The 24,909-nt window shown below is 46.1% G+C and overlaps 1 protein-coding gene across 2 annotated transcripts in view; it reads left to right on the top strand.

Moving 5' to 3' along the window:
* GNAS (GNAS complex locus) overlaps positions 1-24,909 on the top strand; it is a 142,294-nt gene that overhangs the window by 74,274 nt on the left and 43,111 nt on the right. The window contains exon 1 of one of the 2 annotated variants that reach the window (XM_063459637.1): positions 14,321-16,047. The exons of the other annotated variant lie outside the window; for it this stretch is intronic. Coding sequence (XP_063315707.1) covers positions 15,909-16,047 — 139 coding nt within the window. The 5' untranslated portion in view covers positions 14,321-15,908. Of the gene's footprint in view, positions 1-14,320; positions 16,048-24,909 lie in introns of those variants that run through there. 2 annotated transcript variants of the gene reach the window in all.

Below are 24,909 nucleotides of genomic sequence, written 5' to 3'. Positions count from 1 at the left end.
CCCTGATGGTGCTGTCTCGGGCTTCTCTTCCTGGTATGAATCCTGTTTGGTCAGGATGTATCAACGTTGGCATCAGTATGCCTATCCTGTTGGCTAGGATTTTGGTGAAGAGTTTCGTTTTTTTTAGTAGGGAGATTGGCCTGTTCTTGTATGAAATGTTCCATGCGTTCCCGTTTAGTGCGTTCATGTGCTTCATTGCCGTGCTCGTGCGTGTCGTATACTGAGGTGTAATAGGTGAGGAATTCCTTTGCGATCTTCTCCGGGGTGCTGGGTGAGCGTGCCCCCTTGCAGTTTCAGTCTGCGTACCTGTGCAGGCTGTTGTTGCCCTCTGAGCATACGCGCGAGTAGTTTCCCTCCCTTGTTTGCATGAAGGTAGAAAAATCCTTTCGATCTTTGTAGTTGGCACGTGTGTCTCTGGAGTAACAGGGTGTGTGGTTGCCTTCTGTTGTCTAGGAGTTCTTTGTACGTGTCTTCCACTTGGCTACGTTTGTGTTGTGTTTCTAGCGTGTTGATCCGGTCTATGAGATCGGACATCTGTCTGCCTGCTTCTTTTTTACGTTGCAAAGCAAGTTGTATGAGTTTGCCTCGTATTACGCTCTTGTGTGCCTCCCATATTGTCATGTCCGAGACATCATCTGTCTCATTTTCAGTGAAGTAGTTTGTCAGTGTGTGGGTGATTTGTTCCTTAAGTGGCACTTCGGTCAGTAGAGTATTATTAAGTCTCCAGGTCCTTTTCGTGGGTCTAGTAAGAGGGGAGTCGACTTCTATTGGAAATTTGCCGTGGTCCGACCATGTCGCTGTGTGGATGGAGGCTTTCTGGAGTCTCGGTAGAGCCTCTTGTTGTATAAACATGAAGTCTATCCTAGAGTACCTCTTGTGTATGTTCGAATAGTGGGTGTAGTCCTTGTCGGACGGGTGCATTGTTCTCCAGCAGTCGATCAGTCGTAGGGTCTTTAGTGTTTGGTGGATATTCTTTATGTCTCTTTGCGGGATACTGCAGTGTCCCGTGGAGGAGTCCAGTTTCGGGTCCAGTGGCACATTGAAGTCCCCTCCCGTTATCAGCGTACCTTCTGTGAAGTCCGCCAGTTTCTGTAGTGTGTTTTTTAGGAATCGTGACTGGTTGTTGTTAGGGACATATATCGTTGCCAGTGTGTATCTTCGGTTCAATATCTCTCCCTTGACAAACACTTGCCTGCCGTTCATGTCTATGAGTGTGTCCTGTTCTTTGAATTGCAGTGTGGCTGCTATCAGGATCGCGACTCCTGCCTTTTTTGCTTCGGGATGATTGCTGAAGTAGCCGGTGGGGTAGTGTTTGTTTCTGAGAGCGGGGGCTGAGCCTTCCCGGAAATGTGTTTCCTGTAGAAGGGCTATTGCTGTTCTCTCTCTCCATAGCTCCCGTAGGGTCCGGCGTTCCGGTAAGTTCAGCCCTCGGCAGTTTTGCGTGGTGATTCGTATCGGATCCGGACGGTATGCCATCCTGTTAGGGCTTGTTTGTCGGCGGGGTGGCCTACTTTGTGTCGGGTCACCTCACTGTGGCCCTTTGTCGGGAGGACGTCTTTGGGAGTTCTATGTGCCAAACGGAGTTGTTGCCCCTCTGCGTGCTCCAGGGGATGTTTCAGAGGGGCACGTCCGCGGGGCACGAAGTGGGGAGGGAGAAGCGAAGGTGAGTGTTGTGTCCGTGGGGTGGCGTGTGTGTGTGTGTAGGTAGGTCCGGTGCAGGTGTCTGTGTCACTGGGGTAGGGGTGTGTCGTCGGCCCTATGTATTGTTTAGTGTGTATTCGGCGTGGAGCGATCTTGTCGTGGTCTGAGGGGGTGTATGCCGTGCGTTTGCGTAGGTGTGTAAGGGTGTCGGGTGTGTGGTGCTACTCAAGGTAGCGGTGAAGGTGGTTCTCTCCGAGGAGAGGGAGTTTGTGTGCCTACGGTAGTATCCGGTGGATTCCCAGTGGCTGAGCTCTGGGATTCCTTGTCCGTACTCCGTAGTATCAGGTGTGCACAACGAAGGAGGTGGGGTGCGTGGCCGGGCGTCGGCCAGACAGGGCGGGTGTGCCTACGTGGGGTGTAGGTGAAGCGGGTCGAGTGTATCCTGACTGGGTCGTCCTGTCTGTCCACATTGGTGTGGCTAGGGTGTACCTATCGTAGGTGCTAGTGGTCGTATCTACGCGTTGCCGTTAGTTGTGGGGCGTGATTTCGAGTTGGTGGTATCAGTCCGTGGCTATCTGGGGCTGTCGCCCCCCTTGGATTCCCCCCCCCCCCCATTGAGCAGGGCCCTATGATAATATTGTAAAGCGCTATGGACCATGGTGGCGCTATAAAAATACCAATAATAATAATAGTATATAAAACCTGTATGAAATATTCACATTGACTATGTTAGAATCTCAATAACTACATTTGACAAAAGGCAGAGCTACCAACGTCCAGTTTTGTCAATTACTCCAGCCTTCACTAGTGACGGCTTTGAAGAAATGGACATTGCTTGTGGAAGCTCCCGCGGGACACCCCATAGACATCCTTGTTGTACTCTTGCCCAACAGTAAAGCACTCACGCTGGCTCTGGCAGATCAAGCACCAGGAGCTGAAAAGGATCCTCCAGATGGACATGGCAGTGGCTGCGAGGGACATCTTCCAGTAAGTAATATGGAAAAACCTCAGAAGGTGACAGAGCAATGTAAAGATTCTAAAAGCACCTGACTTTGATAGTAAGCCCTCATCCTATGATAGTTTTTTAGTAAAACAAAGACAGTGCAGATAACTAAGGCCTAGTATATTTTTACATACCCTGACATCATGGAACCATAGGCATTTCAAAAATGTGCTTTGAGCTGTAAAATTCGGTTGTTTGGTCGGATAAGTCAGGTAAGCTAGCCAGATAAGTGATGTTTCCAACTAAAGAGTAGTTAAAGTTGGCTGTCTCACAGTGCAGGGTATTCCATATTCCACTAGATATTCTTCAATGACCACTTCAAATAGCAAAACCACTGCACCACGCTGTAGTGATTATAGTATCAGGAATGCCCTGGCACCCACACTATTGTAAGGAGTCAAACTGTTTTAGAATACTTTGACTTCTTACCTGGGTCTGTTGAGCAGTGCTCTCTGTGTTCAATGCTGAAAGTTCCTAACCCTAAAGGGATACTGTACAACCATGAATACAAAGCTGTATTCCTGGCGCTACCGATCCCTCTGCTGGTGAATAAAGGGTTTAAAAAAAATAAAAATAAATCTCCGTCGTGCGACGAGCGGGGTCTAATGAGCATATCTGGCAAACATTAGACCTCCCCATAGGAAAGCATTGAATCAATGCTTTCCTATGGGGAAAATCTTACGCTGGAGGTCCTCATGCAGAGCGTGAGGACGTCCAGAGTCAGATAAAGGACCAAAAGTCGGTTACGATTCTAGACTTAGTGCTGCAATGTAAACATGTGTGACATGTCATGATTCCCTTTTATTCCAGAAGTTTGGTCCTTAAGGGGTTAAAGGGACTCTCCAGTGCCATGAAAACATATTAGTTTTCCTGGCACTGCAGGACCCTGCAGAGCCCCTCTCCCCACCCCCATGCCAAGGGTTAAAACCCCTTCAGTGACTTACTGGAGTCCAGCGCCAACGTCCCTCAGCGCTGGGTCAGGCTCCGCCATCTCTACTCCCCCACCGACGGAGACGTTATGCACATGCGCGGCAATGGGCGCGCACGTGCATTAGACCTCCCCATAGGAAAGCATTATTCAATGCTTTCCTATGGGGATTTTGGCAACGCTTGAAGTCCTCACATAGCGTAAGGACGTCCAGCGTCGCTTAAAACACTTTAGTCTCTCTAGTGGCTGTCTGATAGACAGCCACTAGAAGAGGACTTAACCCTGCAAGGTAATTATTGCAGTTATAAAAACTGCAATAATTACACTTGCAGGGTTAAGGGTAGTGGGAGTTGGCACCCAGACCACTCCAATGGGCAGAAGTTGCCTGGGTGCCTGGAGTGTCCCTTTAACATTGCAGCACTAGGTGCAAAAGGGACACAGCACCCAGACTACTTCAATGAGCTGAAGTGGTCTGGGTTACAGTGTCCCTTAAGCTTCCTTTAGTTCTTCTGAACTAATCACTGTAGTTCTAAATTATTGCCTGAGAGAGTCAGCTGATCGCTCTCAGCCAATAAGCTTAGCCTTGCACTGCAGTCGGTCAGAAACCACCACCAGCGAACCCCAGGTAAGAAGCCTAACTGTACCAAAAAGGGTTTGACTACTTACAATGTGGGATGCTGTGCGCTGTAGTGGTTATAGTGCTTGGAGTGTTCCTATAGAAGAGGCATTTATCTATACATATGTATTAAAAGAATACACAAGTAGGCTAATTTAGATTTAATCTTTTATTTTTAAATGGTTACTCCAAGTATACTGCACATTCCGTCAGCATCATTGGGGCATCGTTAGACTGCCTTCAGTGGAGACCCAGCGCCATTAGGATCAGGTAAGAGAGTAAACCATAGAAAAAATGGTTTGCCCCATTACCAGGGAACTGGACCAGGGTACTCATCATATCATAACCACTACTACCCTTTAATAATGCTAAAATATGAATATTTTTAAAGAAAGCGTTTTCTGATATGATCAGACACTTCCCGCTCACCCCTCCCCCACATCCACCTATTACACTGAGTGTCATAATAAATTAGAGAAACTGTTTAAAATTTCACTTTCTTTTTTACATTGTAACATCTATATATTAGACACCAACAGAATGTACTGTAAAAGAACAGATCACCTTTTTAAAACAATTAGCCAAATCCCCTGGCGATAAATCTCCTTTGGGTTTTATTTTCACACATGGCTGCTGAATCCTTTCACCTGGGTACTGTTAAACATCATTCCATTAGCACCTCTCCCCATAGTCATTATCTGACAATTAGAATGTTCAGCCCCTGGAGGTCTCATTTATCTGTTAGCAAAAACAAAGCGTAAACATCCACCAAAATAAATGTTTGCTCTTTTACTTGCTAAAGTACGTGGGTAATGCCAGACCTTCTGTGACTCTCTGCACTATTGCAGAGGTGGGTACTTGCGCCATAATTTCAATTTAGTTTCTATTTTATAATTTAATGCTATAGTGTTCTAGTCACCATTTGGATGACTGTCCCCTACAAGGGGTAAAAAGTAGTTAATTGAAAGGTTAGAGGTTTAAACCCTGCAATCCTTGCAGAACGCCAATGCTTTCACTTGCAGGGTTAAAACGACAGGGACATGGCACTCCAGACCACTTATTGAGATACAGATTGATTATCCTATGTCCACTTTTAAAAGCAAAAGTGGTTGCAGAAGCTGTAGTAACTTTTTAAAGATATGTTGGTAAGATTGTGCATATTACGGAGCTATGTGTGGATGTCGAATAGTCGAACAAAGCTATAAAGAAATGTTGGTTAGATTGCTCATATTAAGAGGCCAAAAGTGTTGGGTAATGATTAATAAGCCTCTTTAAAAGAGTTGAGTTGGTTAGATTGTTGTAATATAGGGCTGGGGTAATAGAATGAAGTAACAAAGATGTGTTGATTAGATTGCTGATACATGGGATTATGAGCATTGGCTATAATAAAATGAGAGATGGGTTTTGATGAATTGAGTTCTTCTTGGAGAGAGTAGTGAACAAACAGATCAAGTCATTGTGATTGAAGAGGCTTGAAGTCTCCTGCCCACAGACTATGGGCCTGGTCCCAAGAGCCCCTCTAAAGGGGCTATTGTCACTATACGGAGAGATATTGGGGCCCTGTATGCTTACTGTGTTTCTCAGCTGAACTTGAGGATCTCTGTAGATCACCTGAACTCGTTTTATACATAGAGCACCTGTCTGGAAGATTCCCTGAAACACTCTGAAATGGTGCAGAGGTCCAGTCAATCTTTAAGCGGGTATTGCTCGGTCACCAGACCTCAAAAAAGAGTATCATATAGAGTCGGGAAGGTAAGGAGGCATCTGAGGATACCTTGGGCTTGAGAGCACCCCCCTCCCCAGAGATCAGGAACTAAGCCGCTGCACACCTTCAACTCCTCGCTGTATCGGAGAATAATCACAACCCAGTAAAATTTTAATCCGCATTATCTCAGGCACTTTTTGGACTGCTGGATGACGAGCAAGCTTTCCATAGATATATATTGTTTGGGAGTACGCTCCAGGAAGAGGGGGTATGTTCCATGAAGAGGAAGAGTGGGTCCTGGTAGACATTTGTATGCTGTGCCTGGAGTACTGTGAGAGCAGGGAGCCGGTTGTGTTAGCTGGGGGGGAAATGTGTGGGGGAAAAGCTATAATCACTACTTTACAGGAGAGAACATCTCCAGAGCTATATTCATGGCAGCCTGGTCCAGTGAAAGAGGTCCTCAGAGACCCCAGTCAAGCTTTGGTGACAGAGTCTGAAGTGCTCCAGGTAGTAGCGAGTAAGCTGACCTGGTGGAGGTACTCAGCCAGAATATGGGAGCTCCTTCCGAGTCATGGGCTCCAGTAAGCCACAAACAGTTCATAATAATATAAACACTACACCTTTATCTACTGAGATTCTCCCCAATATTCTGAACTGATTCATTTAATTACAAATAGGCTGGCCGCTTACCTCTACACAGGACTTATGGTAGGTATAGCCATTATTCTACATGAGGTACTGGCACAGATAAAATTCAACAGAGACAATCAATTATGAATTCTCATACCAGACGTGGGTTTGCAATATTTGGTCAATTCCAAAAGATTCAGTGCTGTGGAAAGGTTCTGGTTTCCTGCTGCAGTTGTGCATGCCACCTGACTGCTTTGCGTGCTGTGGACTGGTAGGCCTAGTCACAGTGATTATCAGAAACACAGGCAATGCACTAAAGTCATTCAACTTGCATAGTGGTGTATGCAAAGCCCATTGGACTATTGCATTATTGAAGTGCAGTATTCCAATTGCATTTTTCTGCTGATGCCCGAGAACATACAAGCTTACCTGGCCTTATGGGTCAATTACACCATCCTGGACATCTTTAGCGACGCTGCACTTCTCGTCGCCAAAAGAGCTAATGGTTCTGCTTTACATTAATCTACATTCCATAAGTTGGCTGTACCGTGGCAGGCAGGCATACAGTGTAATAAAACCAGTGCAATTTTTTTAATGTTATTTAGAGTTTACTAAAGTGTTTTGGATGAAACAGTGCACAGGAGAGTGCAGTACAAACAGAAATTGTGTAGACTGATATACAATAAAAGTGATAAGCACCAAGATGCACCAAGATGCTGGCATAACAGAGAACACATAACCAAAATAGCATAGTGGTGCAAATTTTTTTTTGGGGGGGGGGGGGAGGAGGGGGAGGGATTTCTTCTAATTTTTTTCTATAGTTTTCCTCTGAATATAAGACCGGGTATTACATCATTTTTTGGTCCAAACACACTAGGGCTTATTTTGGGGTGGGGGAAACGGTAGCAAGCACATCCAAGAAAGCAGGTCTATGTTCGGGGGAATTCCCCCAAACATAGATCAGCTTCATAGTGCATGGAATCCTGCAAATCTATGTTCAGGGAAAATTCCCCGAACATAGATTAGCGACGATCTCAACTAGGGCTTATTTTTTGGGGAGTGTCTTATTTTACTAGCTAATGGGTTGTGCAAAAAATTTCAGCTGTGACAGTTTTACTTTAAAGGAACACTCCAAACACCATAACCACTATAGAGCACTATAGTGGCTTTGGTGCTAAGAGTGTCTTTCCCCTTCAATTGTAAGGAGTTAAACCATTTTAAAAGGAATTGACTTAATACCTGGCAAGTTGGGCATTACTACCGCTTCCACTACCGCTCAGTGAGATACGGAGGCTCCTGCTAGGAGCTTTTGTTAGCTAAGCCATGCACTGCAGATACTGAGTTTCTCGCTACAAGTTTTCTCACTTGTAGCCAGAAATAAGTCAAACTGATCTAAAACGGTTTGACTATGTACATTGGAAAGGGGTGCCAGGGCACTCAAGGCAGGATAACTGCTACAATGCTGCTTGGAGTGTTCCCTTAACAGATGCTGTCAAGATATGTCTAATTGTAAGCAACTGTTTCATATTTATTGTTTCTGTAGGTACTATATATATTCCTATATACAGTGTTTGCACGCAGTGTCTAACTTTGCTTTGAAACGGCTGCTCGGGTCAATAAACAGTAACCTTTTAAATACCGTGTTCACTAAAAAGGACAACATGGCAAAATTCATGAAAAATGAGCTTAACCCCTAAAGGACACATGACATGTGTGACATGTCATGATTCCCTTTTATTCCAGAAGTTTAGTCCTTAAGGGGTTAAAGGGAAACTATAGCACCAGAAAATCAAAGTTGTTTTCCTGGCATTATAGGTCCCTATAGTGCACCCCTCACTCGCCTCCCCCATGGTGCAGAAGGGTTAAAAACTTCTTCTGTCACTTACCTGATTCCAGCACCGATGTCTCTCTGAGATGGTTCTGGTTCCACCAATGTCAACCGGCAGGGGGACAAAAATGTGCATGTGCAGCAATCACCGCACTCGCATTAGGACTTCCCATATAGGAAAGCATTATACAATACTTTCCTGTGGTGCTTCAGGTGACGCTCAATGTGCTCATGCAAGGACCCGGAAGTCCTTCTAGTGGCTGCCTGGTGGACGGCCACTAGAGGTGGAGTTAACCCTAGCAGGTAATTATTGCAGTATATTAAAAACTGCAATAATTACCATTGTAGGTTTAAGGGACCTGGGACACTGCACCCATACTACTTTAATAAGATGAAGTGGTCTGGGTGCCTGTAGTGTCCCTTTAAGTTATAGCAGTCCTTTCTTTACATTAGCAATAGCAGTAAAACTGGATGGATTTTGATAAACTACTAAAACAATGTATAGTTAGAATGTAATAGCATATAAACAAATACAGGACATAGTGACATTAATAAATTTGTGGGCATTGGGCTTGTGTAGAGGAAAAAGCAACAATTAGGCTTATTCACTGAAGTGGGATTTATTAAAATTACTGAGCTAGTCAGCTAGGTTTCCAGTTTAGCTATTTTGGCTGTACATTTGAAAATCACTTTGAATTTAATTACCGTATTTATTCGAGTATAACGCGCACACATGTATAACGCGCACCCCTAATTTTCGATCAAAAAAAATCGGTATAAAATTTTGTACCGATTTTTAATCGAAAATTAGGGGTGCTCGTTATACTCGAATAAATATTAGCCCAGCAGAAGAGGGAGGGAGTGGGTGCTCCGATAATACCTCCCAGGACCGCCGGGCTCATTACAAGCCCGGCGGTCCTGGGGGGGCGGGCAGCAAGCGTTTACTCACCTCCCAGCAGCTCCTCCAGCTCCCCAGTGTAAATCTCGCGAGACCTGTGGCCGTCAGAGCTGGCCGCGGGTCTCGCAAGATTTACACTGGGGAGCTGGAGGAGCTGCAGGGAGGTGAGTAAACGCTTGCTGCCCGCCCCCCTGGACCGCCGGGCTTGTAATGAGCCCGGCGGTCCTGGGAGGTATTATCGGAGCACCCACTCCCTCCCTCTTCTGCTGGGCTAATATTTATTCGAGTATAACGCGCACCCCTAATTTTCGATTAAAAATCGGTACAAAATTGTGCGCGTTATACTCGAATAAATACGGTAGAAATCATGACAATAACCCTGAATTACATAAAATATATGGTTGGTATTACCCCTCCATCAGTAGCTGTGGCAATATCAGTTTGAGGGAGAGCCAATGGACCGTTTATCAGGAATGTTCACATGAATCAGTGTAGATTAGGCGGTGTACCCTGTGCACACTGTGTCAAGATTACTAATTGATCCAGGAGGTAGAATTGTGTCACAAGTAGGACTAAAAGATAACATATTACTGGGCCTTAGAATGGCCGGACTTAACACACTGAAGAATAGTCAGGATACTTGCCGAGGTCTGGGGGTACAGAATGAGACACAACGATAAGGGAAAGCCAGAAGTCAGGGATACCAGAATACAGGGATGTCAAAGCCAAAGTCAAATACCAGAAATAAATGCTCAGGAACACACTCTCGGACAACCACTAGGGGAACCACGACAGGGCAATGAGGAAAAGTAAATTTGAGCTTAAATAAGTGCTTTACATTTCTGATTGGCCTAATATGGCCTCTGATCCCAAAACGTGCACACCCATCTCTCGCGTGACGTCACATGCACGCCAACGTCGTCATTAATGTGTGCGGACGTGGGAGTATAATTTGTGGGAGTAAAAGCTGTATTTCTGGCACTATAGCTCTCTCTGCCTCACCTCACCCAGGTGAATAAAGGATTACTTACTTGATCCCAGTGCTGATGTCCCTCGGTGCTGGGTCGCAGCTCCGCCTCCTCCGTTTGTCCCACGATGAGCGGGTTCCAATGCACATGCACTGGTGCTGCAATGTAAACATTTCAGTTTCTCTGGAACTGCAATATTTTACATTGCAGCACTAAGTGCAATAGGGACACTGTACCCAGACCATTTCATGAGCTGAAGTGGTCTGGGTGCCTATAGTGTCCCTTTAAGCTGTAGTTGTTCTGTTGACTATAGTGTTCCTTTCATTTATTAAAGTGTAATTTCTATTGAAATCAGCACTTTTTGTAAAATGAAAAAATAAAAAAAAGGACACACTTTTCACACGTAAGGCACGTCAGTAAGATAAATTGCTTTAGGGTGTGGAGTGTCCCTTTAACAAAGACTAAATAAGAGTGATTAGGTCACCACATACTACGCTGGCACCTGCACCCTTTCCCAATGATAAAGCAGGTGCCCAGACATAAGTTGTTGATATTATTGTCAGCCTTTTCTACAGAACTGTCCACTTTGTAGTTTACATTTGGAGTGGCTTCCAAATACAATACATATTGACTTAATAGTAAAAAAGAAACAAAAAATAATCAAATTCCAATAACATTTATAACACCAAAATGGGATCAGCCACAGCCTCTAGCACCCCCCACTGAGTCTCACCACCCACTGGCTCCAGTAACAGAGTCTGATTTGATACTACCCAGACTATAGGGGTTTGATTTCCCACTTCCCAACAATCAGGATCTAATCTCTATATGCTGCTACTATCAGCAGTCTGATCTCCAGCTACCGCCACTATTAGGGTCTGATCTCCAACTGCCACCACCATCAGCATCTGATCTCCAACTGCCACCACTATCAGCGTCTGATCTTCAACTGCCGCCACTATCAGCTTCTGATCTTCAACTGCCGCCACTATCATGGTCTGATCTCCAACTGCCGCCACTATCAGGGTCTGATCTCCAACTGCCACCACTATCCGGGTCTGATCTCCAACTGACACCACTATCAGGGTCTGATCTTTAACTGCTGCCACTATCAGCGTCTGATCTCCAACTATCACCACTATCAGCGTTTGATCTCCAACTGCCACCACTATCAGTGTCTGATCTTCAACTGCCACCACTATCAAGGTCTGATCTTCAATTGACGCCACTATTAGCATCTGATCTCCAACTGCAGCCACTATCAGGATATAGTCTCAAACTACCGTCACTATCAGGGTCTGATATTCAACTGCCACCACTATCAGGTTCTGATCTCCAACTACTGTCACTATCAGAGTCTGAACTTCAACTGCTACCAGTATGAGGGTCTTATCTCCAACTACCGCCGCTAACAGGGTCTGATTTCAACTTCCCAACTATAACAGTGTCTGATCTCCAACTGCTGCCACTAGCAGGATACAATCTCCAACTACCGTCATTATCAGGGTCTGATCTTCAACTGCCACCACTAGCAGGGTCGGATCTCCAACTGCCGCCGCTATCAGGATCTAATCTCTAACTGCCGCCACTATCAGGATATAATTTCCAACTACCATCACTATCAGGGTCTGATCTTCAACTGCCCCTACGATTAGGGTCTGATCTTCAACTGCCGCAACTATGAAGATCTGATCTTCAACTGCCGCAACTATCTCCAACTACCGCCACTATCAGGGTCTGATCTCCGACTACCGCCTCTATTAGGGTCTGATCTCCAACTGCCACCACTATCAGGGTCTTATCTCCAACTGCCGCCACTATAAGGGTCTGATCTCCTACTGCGTCACTATCAGGATATACTCTCCAACTACCGCCACTATCTAGATCTGATCTTCAACTGCCGCCCCTTTCAGGGTCTGATCTCCATCTACCGCCACTATCAGGGTCTGATCTCCAACTGCGCCACTATCAGGGTCTGATCTTGAGCTGTAACGAACATGGGTAATATAGGTGATCTCCCTTTACCTGGTATTAACTGTGCTCCCCAAGTACCATAGTAGTTAGTAATCTGTTCCCCAGAATTAGGGATACTCCAGTATAAGAGGTGATCTGACGAACTCATTATTAGGGGTGACTCCCTGTAATTTAGTATTATGGAGTGATCTTTCTGTATCTCATAGTGATGTTTTTTGTCTGTAGATTAGGGGTGCTCTCCAGTACCCTGGTTAAGGAGGAGAGGAGATTTCCATTTCCCTGTGGTTTTGGGGCCCTCTCCTATTAGCTCTAGATAGTGGCACTGGCTCACTCTACCCCTTTTTAAGGGGGCAACTTCCATGTAACCCCAGATTTCTCTACCCTGTTTTTTGAGAGTGCACTTTTTTTACCCTGGTTCTGGTTTAGTTCCCAGTTTAGAGAGTGTTGTTCCAGTCCAGTAATGTCACATTAGTGGTGCTTTCCTTGCATCCTGGTCAGCGGGGCTCTCCCTGTATTAAGGAAGTGCTCTCCCCCTACTCCTGTATTGAGGTGCTCTTCCTGTACCCCTGTATTAAGGAAGTGCTCTTCCTGTACCCCTGTATTAAGGAAGTGCTCTACCCCTACTCCTGTATTGAGGTGCTCTTCCTGTACCCCTGTATTAAGTGCTCTCTCTTTACTCCTGTATTGAGGTGCTCTTCCTGTACCCCTGTATTAAGGAAGTGCTCTCCCCCTACTCCTGTATTGAGGTGCTCTTCCTGTACCCCTGTATTAAGGAAGTGCGCTCCCTCTACTCCTGTATTGAGGTGCTCTTCCTGTACCCCTGTATTAAGGAAGTGCGCTCCCTCTACTCCTGTATTGAGGTGCTTTTCCTGTACCCCTGTATTAAGGAAGTGCTCTCCCCCTACTCCTGTATTGAGGTGCTCTTCCTGTACCCCTGTATTAAGGAAGTGCGCTCCCTCTACTCCTGTATTGAGGTGCTCTTCCTGTACCCCTGTATTAAGGAAGTGCGCTCCCTCTACTCCTGTATTGAGGTGCTTTTCCTGTACCCCTGTATTAAGGAAGTGCGCTCCCTCTACTCCTGTATTGAGGTGCTTTTCCTGTACCCCTGTATTAAGGAAGTGCGCTCCCTCTACTCCTGTATTGAGGTGCTCTTCCTGTACCCCTGTATTAAGGAAGTGCGCTCCCTCTACTTCTGTATTGAGGTGCTCTTCCTGTACCCCTGTATTAAGGAAGTGCGCTCCCTCTACTCCTGTATTGAGGTGTGCTCTTCCTGTACCCCTGTATTAAGGAAGTGCTCTCCCCCTACTCCTGTATTGAGGTGCTCTTCCTGTACCCCTGTATTAAGGAAGTGCTCTCCCCCTACTCCTGTATTGAGGTGCTCTTCCTGTACCCCTGTATTAAGGAAGTGCTCTCCCCCTACTCCTGTATTGAGGTGCTCTTCCTGTACCCCTGTATTAAGGAAGTGCGCTCCCTCTACTCCTGTATTGAGGTGCTCTTCCTGTACCCCTGTATTAAGGAAGTGCTCTCCCCCTACTCCTGTATTGAGGTGCTCTTCCTGTACCCCTGTATTAAGGAAGTGCGCTCCCTCTACTCCTGTATTGAGGTGCTCTTCCTGTACCCCTGTATTAAGGAAGTGCTCTCCCCCTACTCCTGTATTGAGGTGCTCTTCCTGTACCCCTGTATTAAGGAAGTGCTCTCCCCCTACTCCTGTATTGAGGTGCTCTTCCTGTACCCCTGTATTAAGGAAGTGCGCTCCCTCTACTCCTGTATTGAGGTGCTCTTCCTGTACCCCTATATTGAGGAACTGCTTTCCATGTACCCCTCTATTGAGGTGTGCTGACTTTACTCCTGTATTGAGGAGGTGTTCTTCCTGTACCCCAGTTTAGGGGTGCTCTCCCCATACCCCGGATCGGGGGTTCTCTCCCTGTAGCCCGGGTTATGGGGGCTCTCCCCGACTACGTTTGGGTTCCCAGTCTGTAGCCCGGTTTAGGGATGCTATCTCCGTACCCTTGTCTGTGGGCTCTCTCTGTACCCCGGTTTGGGGGTGTACCGCAGTGTGCAGGGGGCTGGATGCCTGTCCTGACGCTGCCATCATGTGAATGCTGCTAGTTCCCAGGGTGCAGTTTGAGCTATTTGCCCCACCCCTGTCTCAGCCGTGAGAAATAGAGCAAAATACTGCATGAAAGGCTCGGGCACACACCCAGAACCCGCCTGTACCCCTGGGACCGGGGCACCCCGCACCCCCCGCCTCCCGTGCTAGGGGAGGGCGCCTGGATCACCCGGAACCACCGTCACCCCGCCTCTAGGACTATCACCCCAATACCCAGGAGGGGACTGCACCACGGAGCTGCCAGCTGGATCTTGGGGTACACTATCCGCACGAACTTGGGGATCCCTCGCTCACAGTAGTAGATCATCGGGTTCCGGGGTTCGTGTGTTTGGGGGTTCACTTGGGGGCAGGATTGAAATTCTCGAACATTCATCCCCCATCGTTTAGACAGAGCCCCCCGTTAGTGTGCAGGGTTTGGGGGTGTATAGTGCAGAGTGGGGGAACCCTTGAACCCCATCTCCCCAGCCGGATCCAGGCGTGCACCCCACCTCCTCCCTGTGAACTGAGAAGGAGGAGGACTCAGGGCGACCATTTTAAGACAGGAAGAGAGGGGGAGGCACCCTGACATCCCCATTAATCCCCGCAGTATTGGGGGGCAAGGCACCCTGACATCCCCATCAATCCCCGCAGTATTGGGGGGAGGGGGGCAAGGCACCCTGACATCCCTATCAATCCTCGCAGTATTGGGGGGAGGGGGGGCAAGGCACCCTGACATCCCTATCAATCCTCGCAGTATTGGGGGGAAAGGCGCCCTAACATCCTGCTTTATCAGCGCAGTAGTGGGGGGCAGGCACTCTGTTATCCCCATTAATCCCCGCAGTATTGGGGGGCAGGTATCCTGTTATCCCTATTAACACCAATATTATTGGGGGAGCGAGCACCCTAACATCCCATAATACCCACTGTATTGGAGAGCTTACATCCCCAATATTCCCTGCAGTATTGGGGGACCAGGCACCCAGACATATAACTATTGAGGAGTGTCTGACATTGATTTAAATAACGAGGGGTCCACAGATTGTGACATAGTTAGCCCCTGCAATCTTTGGGGGCCAGGCACCCTGACTTATACTTTACTATTGGGGCGCCTGGCACCCAAAAATTTAATCTACAGCACCGAGTATCCTGACACTATAATCCCTGCAGTATTGGGGACCAGGGGACGTTGATATTGGGGGGACATTGAATCTTTGCAGTTTTGGGGAGCAGAAGCCTTGATATATTTTTCTATAGATATACGAATGTTCTGGGGGTGAAGGGTATAGTGTTTAGGGGCCAGCTTTAGTTCCCGAGGGAGGGGCCAGTGACCCCCGAAAGCCTGTGCTCCCCCCCCCCCCACACCCCGCTCCTGCCATTAATGAGCCCTAATTAATGCCTCAGCCTAATGAGGATATAACTGGCGTGTCTTCCCCTCCCTCTATCTCTGGACTCACGAGCTTCCTCGCCTGTTATTATCGCAATTTTAGCGCTGGGTTTACCCGGTGTCTCGGAGACTAGGGAGGGCCGGGGCCTAGTTGTTTGTTTTGCATCCTCCGCCTTTGTCGGTGTTTCCTGAACGCGTCTCCCGAAGCTTGGTGTGCCCTGGGTGGACTTGCTAACCGTGAAGGATGGGGTGTCTGGGGAACAGTAAGACCGAGGACCAGCGGAATGAGGAGAAGGCCCAGCGGGAGGCTAACAAGAAGATCGAGAAGCAGCTACAGAAGGACAAGCAAGTCTACCGAGCCACGCATCGACTACTACTGCTGGGTAAGGGCCTAAAAACCCGGGCTTGGGGGTTTACTCTGTTTATATATTTGTTAAACATCCATTTCAGTATGGACTCTAATACCCTAAATATCTCCCCACGGGCCACCTTGCTGATAGCCCCTGCCTCTCTATACATCCCGATAGGCCACCACACTAATCATACCCCACCATCACTGGCCACAATCCTTGTAGCCCCTGCCCTATTATATCTCCCCTCCCCTGCCACCTTATGCCTAGCCCCTACCCTATTATACTCCTTCCCCATCCATCATATTGCTAGCCCCTGCCCTATTATATACCCCCATAGGCCACCAGACTGTGACTATGCCCCTGCTCTATTATACCTCCCCTGCCACCTTACACCTAGCTGCTACCCTATTGTACTCCCTCCACTCACCATCACACTGCTAACCCCTGCTATATTATACCTCCCCTACCAGGCCACCATACTGCTAGCCCCTGCCCTATTATACCCCCAGCCACCATACTGCTAGCCCCTGCCCTATTATACCCCCAGCCACCATACTGCTAGCCCCTGCCCTATTATACCCCCAGCCACCATACTGCTAGCCCCTGCCCTATTATACCCCCAGCCACCATACTGCTAGCCCCTGCCCCCTATTATACCCCCAGCCACCATACTGCTAGCCCCTGCCCCCCTATTATACCCCCAGCCACCATACTGCTAGCCCCTGCCCCCCTATTATACCCCCAGCCACCATACTGCTAGCCCCTGCCCCCCTATTATACCCCCAGCCACCATACTGCTAGCCCCTGCCCCCCTATTATACCCCCAGCCACCATACTGCTAGCCCCTGCCCCCCTATTATACCCCCAGCCACCATACTGCTAGCCCCTGCCCCCCTATTATACCCCCAGCCACCATACTGCTAGCCCCTGCCCCCCTATTATACCCCCAGCCACCATACTGCTAGCCCCTGCCCCCCTATTATACCCCCAGCCACCATACTGCTAGCCCCTGCCCCCTATTATACCCCCAGCCACCATACTGCTAGCCCCTGCCCCCCTATTATACCCCCAGCCACCATACTGCTAGCCCCTGCCCCCCTATTATACCCCCAGCCACCATACTGCTAGCCCCTGCCCCCCTATTATACCCCCAGCCACCATACTGCTAGCCCCTGCCCCCCTATTATACCCCCAGCCACCATACTGCTAGCCCCTGCCCCCCTATTATACCCCCAGCCACCATACTGCTAGCCCCTGCCCCCCTTTTATACCCCCAGCCACCATACTGCTAGCCCCTGCCCCCCTATTATACCCCCAGCCACCATACTGCTAGCCCCTGCCCCCCTATTATACCCCCAGCCACCATACTGCTAGCCCCTGCCCCCCTATTATACCCCCTGCAACCTTACTAGCCTGTGCCATATTATACCTCCCCTCCCAAGCCACCATACTGTTATCCCTAACCAAATTCTACCCCCTGCCACCACATTGCTAGCCCCTGCCCTATTATACACACTCCGGCCACCAGACTTTAAACTGTGGTGGTCATTGGGCTGATAGTTAACCCCTTAAGGACCAAACTTCTTGAATAAAAGGGAATCATGACGTGTCACACACGTCGTGTGTCCTTAAGGGGTTAATTAAACCCTCCACTCCCACAAGCCACCATACTGTTATTCTCTGCCTTACTACACACGCACCCATTCTGCTAACTCCTGCTATACACCCCACAGGCCACCACACTCCTTAACGCTACCCTATTATACCATTTCACAGGTTTCTACACTCCTTAACCCTGCAATATTACACCACCTCACAGACTGCCATACTCCTAGTTCCTTATCATACTACCACACTCAAAGTCCCTGTTCCATTTTGCCCCCTGCAGACCCCTACTCTCATAGTCCCTGTTCCAATGCCCTTCTAGTCCCAGTTCAAATTTACTCACACCCCCTGTAGTTTCCCTCGCTGAAACACTGTCCTATTCACTGACTTGTTGCAGATTCCTATAGCCTCCCTTTTGACCTACTTGACAAGTTAGCTACAGCCTTATAATTATTTATTTTGGGGTTTTTTTTGTTTTGTTTTGTTTTGTTTTTTTCTCCAGCTTGGCCTCAGCAATCCAATACATGGGTAGGTATCCTTCAGCACTGCAGATGCTGTGGACTAGATCTCCCCTGATGCTTTGTCAGCAATATGATTATAGGGATGTAGTCCACAACATCTGGAATTCCAAAGGTTACCTACCTCTGACCTAGTATCTTTCCTGATACACTGGCTTCACATTACCTACCCTGCCAATGTTCTATTATACATCTTAATAGAAGAAACCCACAGCACACCATTTCATGCTAAATATTTATTCAGTTAGATTCAATATAGAATGTCATAAGTGTACAATAAAGATAAGTGCAAAGTATCTCCACCTTATCCACATAAAGTGCAACAAGGTTACCTTCAGAAACTGTATATTGCTTTAGGGCTGGAGACAAAAATACCACAACGTTTCAGCCACTGCCTTAATCACAGGAGTCTCTATAATCAATTTTACATCCTACCTGTCCACTATTCTTTTTCTATGAAGTATAGTGTAAATAATATTAAGAGGGGAAAAATAGTCTGGATGACGATCTCCATAGTTGCTCTTTAAATTAAGGTAAAGATCTCTACTCCTGTTCAGATCATAAATACATTAAAGCAATTTACATACTGTATATACTAGAGTATAAGCCGAGGGCCCCTAATTTTACCCCAAAAAACTGGGAAAACTTATTGACTCGAGTATAAGGCTAGGGTGGGAAATGCAGCAGCTACTGGTAAATTTCTAAATAAAATTAGATCCTTAAAAGAATTATATTGAATATTTATTTACAGTGTGTGTGAGTGCAGCGCCTTGGTGGGGGGTGGGCAATTTTATTATTTTTATTTTATTATTTATATTTTTTTTTTTCGTCCCCCCCTCCCTGCTTGATACATGGCAGGGAGGGGGGCTCTCACTCCCTGGTGGTCCAGTGGCATTGGCAGTTCAGTGGAGGGAGCTGGCAGAGAGCGCTTACCTCTCTTGTCAGCTCCCTTCACCTCCGCGCCGGTCCGGTCAGCTCACAGTGTAAGTCTCGCTGCCGCACTATGACCCCGCGGCTCTCGCAAGACTTACACTGGGAGCTGACAGAGGTGCTGAACGGACCGGCGTGGAGGAAAAGGGAGCTGCAGGAGAGTTAAGTAAACGCACACAGCCCCATTGTCTGTATTATGGCAATTTACATTGCCATAATACAGACATTGACTTGAGTATAAGTCGAGTTGGGTTTTTTCAGCACAAAAAATTTGCTGAAAAACTTGACTTATACTCACGTATATACGGTATTAATAATGTCTCAACCAACTTCTAGCTGTTGATGTTTGAGTTTTGTGGGTTTTTTTTTGTTTGTTTGTTTTTTCCAATCCTCTCTAGTTGTTCAAAACTGCTTAAGCTCTCTCCCTACTCTCCCAAAATATAGCCCTTGTAGCAGGCCAACACAACTTGGTTAAAGTGTCACCTCAAACTTGCCTTTCTGTTTTGTTTCTTCTTTTAGAATCTATTCTTCTTTTCTTCCTTTCTGATCTATTTCTCAGCTTGTTAGAAGGAAGTTGAGCTTGCCTTAAGCTCCATCATTTTGTTACAACTGTCAAGGGCAGGGAAAATATACATACAACCTAAAGTAAGATCCTACTTTGCCTTATGTGTGCTCTATTTTTTTTTTATATATACAGGTGATACTCGAAAAGTTAGAATATTTTGCAAAAGTTCATTTCTTCTTTTTTAGTAATGCAACATAAAAGGGGAAACTAATATGAGGGAGTTCAAGCTGTGATTTGTCGTAAGTGCGATGATTATGGGTTACAGCTCATGAAAACCCCAAATCCACAATCTCAATCAATAAAACAAGGAGTGTACATAGAACAATATCAGACCTCTGAAAAGTATAAGCATGCATATGGACTCAGTACTTGGTTTGGGCCCCTTTTGCAGCAATTACTGACTCAATGCGGCATGGCATGGAAGCTATCAGCCTGTGGCACTCCTGATGTGTTATGGAAGACCAGGATGCTTCAATAGGGGCCTTCAGCTCTTCTGCATTGTACTGTCTCATGTCTCTCATTTTTCTCTTGGCAATGCCCCATAGATTCTCTATGGGGTTCATGTCAGGCGAGTTTGCTGGCCAATCAAGCACAGTAATCCCATGGTCATTGAACCAGGCTTTGGTGCTTTTGGCAGTGTGGGCAGGTGCCAAGTCCTGCTGGAAAATTTAAGTCGGCATCTCCATAATGCTCGTCTGCGGAAGAAAGCATGAAGTGCTCCAAAATCTCCTGGTAGAAGGCTTTGTTGACCCTGGACTTAATGAAGCACAGTGGACCAACACCAGCAGGTGACATGGCTCCCCAAATCTGCAGACTGTGGAAACTTCACACTGGACTTCAAGCATCTTGCAGTGTGTGCCTCTCCATTCTTCCTCCAGGCTCTGGGTCCCTGGTTTCCAAATGAGATGCAAAAGTTGCTCTCATCATAAAAGAGGATTTTGGACCAGGTCTGTTTTTCTTTAGCCCAGGTAAGACGTTTCTGACGTTGTTTGTTGTTCAGGAGCAGCTTGACGAGCGGTATACGACATCTGAAGCCCATGTCCAGGATCCGTCTGTGTGTGGTTGCTCTTGATGCACTGACTCCAGCCTCAGTCCACTCCTTGTGAAAGTCCCCAACACTTTTGAATGGCCTTTTCCTGACAATCCTCTCCAGGCTGCAGTCATCCCTGCTGCTTGTGCACCTTTTTCTTCCACACTTGGCCCTTCCCCATAACTTTCTATTAATGTGCTTTGATACAGCACTTTGGTGACATCCAACTTCCTTCGCATCGCAATTACACTTATTTTTTTTTTATTTTTTTGCTTTCCCTCCTTATGGAGGGTGTCAGTGATGGTTTTCTGCACAACTGTCAGGTCAGCAGTCTTCCCCATGATTGTGATTCCCACTGAACAAGACTGAGAGACCCTTTAACCCCTTAAGGACACGTGACATGTCATGATTCCCTTTTATTCCAGAAGTTTGGTCCTTAAGGGGTTAAAGGCTCAGAAACCCTTTGCAGGTGTTATGGCTTACTTAGCTGATTAGAGTGGGACACTGTGAGCCTAGAATATTGCACTTTTTTTTTTATTATTATTACAATATTCTAATTTACTGAGATTGTGGATTTGGGGTTTTAATGAGCTGTAAGCCATAATCCTCGCACTTATGACAAATCACGGCTTGAACTATCTTGCTTTGCATGTAATGCGTCTCTCATATATTCGTTTCCCCTTTTACGTTGCATTACTGAAATAAATGAACTTTTGCACGATATTCTAGCTTTTCGAGTATCACCTGTATATAGATGGAGAAATGGATCAAAAATGAAGTAAAGGACAGATTCGGTATGAAAAAGATAACTGGAAACAATAGGAAAAATGTATGTTTGAGGTGAAGGACACTTTAATGTGCCATCTATTAATACGATAGCTTTTACACTGTCCTGTTTTTACCCCAAACTTAACGGTCACAGCCAACTTGCCGATCAATAACTCAACTCTGTTAAATGCAAAAAATACTTCTGCAACCTCAAATTAACTACCACCTAATTTCACACTGTACCCCATACTGGCTGCTTTAACCCCTTAAGGACACATGACATGTGTGACATGTCATGATTCACTTTTATTCCAGAAGTTTGGTCCTTAAGGAGTTACATTGTGGGTTGTTGGTATTCCTCGTGGACAGGTGATAATCCTGGATGACTGCAAACCTTCTCAGATCACCACTCTCCTTGTCCCCATTCCATTTTACTCCCCCGACCACTACATTCACCAGGCTTTGTCCTGTCCCCTTCTCAAAGTTTGCTGAATCAAGATTTCCTCCACTAGATAAATCTGTAGTGCCCTTCCTTCTCACTTCATATTTGACTTTGTGTTGCCCATCTAATCCTTCAGGGCTGGCACTTGTAAATTAACATTTGCTCAGTCCATTCCCAATGTTTTACCATTTTAAAATGGGTCTGTCTTGGGTGTGAGTGAGCGTCCATCTAACTGGACATCCCAGTTACGAACAGGTATGTTAAGTGTAGGTTAGTAGTTATTCATTGTGAGCTTTTGTACTCTTCCCCTACCCATTAAATCCTACTGGTTTATGGTACATGCTTGCCACTCCTGCAGACATTAATGGAGTCCTTAGGATTGGTTCATTGAGCCACTCACTTGTTTTGTGAATTCACAAGAGCTGTGCAGTATTAAACGTGTCTGAAAAACGAATAACAAAGACTTAAATTTTTTTTTTTTAAAAAAGCTCAAATATCAACTTCTAGTCTTACTTTAATATTAGTTTGTGTATCACAGCAAGATCTGACTGGGCACCTGATTGTCCCTGAGTTCTCCGTGACAGCCTGTGGCTATTTAGTGCCTCTTGGTATCTAGCTGCCATATGATGGTCTCATCCAGTGTTTCTGTAATGTCAGCCCTGGGTGACTGGGAAACTATAAGCTGCCTAGTCTTCAGTAGTCTGGAGCACATGTGCTCGCTCCTCTTGGGAAGAAAATTTGCTTGGCATTGACATAACTCTTATCATGCATGTGCAGCCTCCTCCCTGTTAACTGTATCTCAGTCTTGTATCTACAGGTATTGAGTCACTGTGTTTTGTGGTTGGGTTTTTTATTTTTTTCAATGCCATGCCTTGATCTACTAGTGCGCATGTTAATAGAAGATGACCGCTTTCATTATTTCCAGTTTAATCTAAGTTATGGATAGTTTATTTAACCCCTTAAGGACCAAACTTCTGGACTAAAAGGGAATCATGACGTGTCATGTGTCTTTATGGGGTCTATCGGACACTATAGCCACCAACAGAACCTTGATATAATTATACCGTTTTGGTGTATAGATCATGCCCCTGCAGTCCCACTACTCAATTCTCTGCCATTTAGGCATTCAATTACTTTTGTTTATGCAGCCCTAGTCAAACTTCCTAGCCCAGCCTTCATAAACACTTCCTATAGAGAGATCTAAGATTTAGACTTCCTTCATTGCATTTTTTTTTTTATTTTATCCTGCTTAGTTAATAGCCTACAGCAGCCTTGTGTGTGATTAAAGTTCAATTAACAGAGCAGGAGATCAGACCATCTAAAGCAAAGACACTGTGCTGTAAGATCTGATTGAAAATTAAATAATTTTTTTTCAATTTTTTTTTTTTTTTTTTTTTTTTACACGCATGCTGTGTTACGGCCAAGGTAGGTGTGACTAGGGCTGCATGGACAGACACAAGTGTGGTTTAATTTTCTTTTTTTTTTCTTTTCTTAAATGTCATGGACTTGAGCAGTAGGACTGGATGGGCATGATCTATAAAAACTTCTATTGAGTTAGTTGTATTGGTGCTTGGTCTCCCTGTTTTAAATGGGCACCATAACAACTGCAGTGCTTATAACATAATCAAACAGTCTTTTTTTTTTTTTAGTTTGACTTACCCGGGGTCCACCAAATGCAGCTCCCGGCTTCTACAGCAGCCATAAGTTGAACAGATCTGTACAATAGTAATGGTTACCAATTATTGACTTTTGTGCTGGAGTTGTCTAGTCATACGAACTACAGTATTTCGGTCCATAAGATGCACCTAGTTTTTAGACTTTGGGGGGGGAAAATATTCTGAATCAAATGATGTAATAAACTATTTAAAGGTTACTATAGGGTCAGGAACACAAACCTGTATTCCTGACCCTTTAGTGTTAAAACCACTATCTAACCCTCACGCCTCCATAAATATAGCAAAATCTTACTGTATTCAAGCCGGAAGCTAAAACTCTGCTTGTTTTTCTGAGGCAAACAGCATGCAGTCTGCTGACATCAGAAGTGGTAGCCTGATCCAATCACAATGCTTTCCCATAAGATTGCCTGAGACTGACTAAGAGGCAGATCCAGCACAATTCAAACACAGCCCTGGCCAATCAGCATATCCTCATAGAGATGAATTGCATGCAGCTCTATGAGGAAAGTTCAGTGTCTGCATGCAGAGGGAGGAGATACTGAATGTTTGGATGCATTTTAGGCAGCCATGACCCAGGAAGAATCTCTAACAGCCATCTGAGGAGTGGCCAATGAAGTGATCACTAGGCTGTAATGTAAGCTCTGCATTTTCTCTGAAAATAGCGGGCTTACAGCAAAAAGCGGGAAGGTAATGATTCTACTCACCAGAACAAATTCAATAAGCTGTAGTTGTTCTGGTGACTATAGTTTCCCTTTAAGAACTGCCCAGCAAAAAAATAAAAAATAAAATTTAGTTAATTTATGAGCTGTCCGGCCACAACTTACCACTCGCGGTGTGACTGTAGGGAATGATTCTACTCACAGAACAAATACAATAAGCTGTAGTTTTTCTGGTGACTAGTGTCCATTTACTAAACTATATCATAATAACATTTCAGCCATGTCAAGTGGCATTAAGAACATCACACTCACTGGGATGGATATCTATATCTCTCACGGTTTCCTATCATTGCTCCATGCAAATATCGCTAGGTGTTGCTGCCCTTCTTGCCACCGGGATATGACGTCAGGTATCCCAGCCTTCAGCTCTTAAAGAGCTGCCGCACTGCTCGCCGATGCTCCCCATCCTGTCTGAGCTGGACACATTTCAATGAAGCACCACAGCAAACGGCCAGGTAAATGATTCACTCGGGCATTCAGCAAATTACTGGTGGGAGATGGGTACTCTATGCTCCCACCTCCTGCTGGTCACCTAAAAAGTTTTGGTGCCCCAGAGCTGGTGCGCCCTAAGGCAGCTGCCTGTGCCACCTTATGGTACTGCCAACCCTGCACACATTCGCTCCATTAGATGCACAGACA

Source organism: Pelobates fuscus, chromosome 6, assembly GCF_036172605.1.
Source record: "Pelobates fuscus isolate aPelFus1 chromosome 6, aPelFus1.pri, whole genome shotgun sequence".
Classification (NCBI taxonomy): domain Eukaryota; kingdom Metazoa; phylum Chordata; class Amphibia; order Anura; family Pelobatidae; genus Pelobates; species Pelobates fuscus.
The sequence above is the reverse complement of the archived record's forward strand: the minus strand, read 5'-3'. Positions and strand labels throughout refer to the sequence as shown.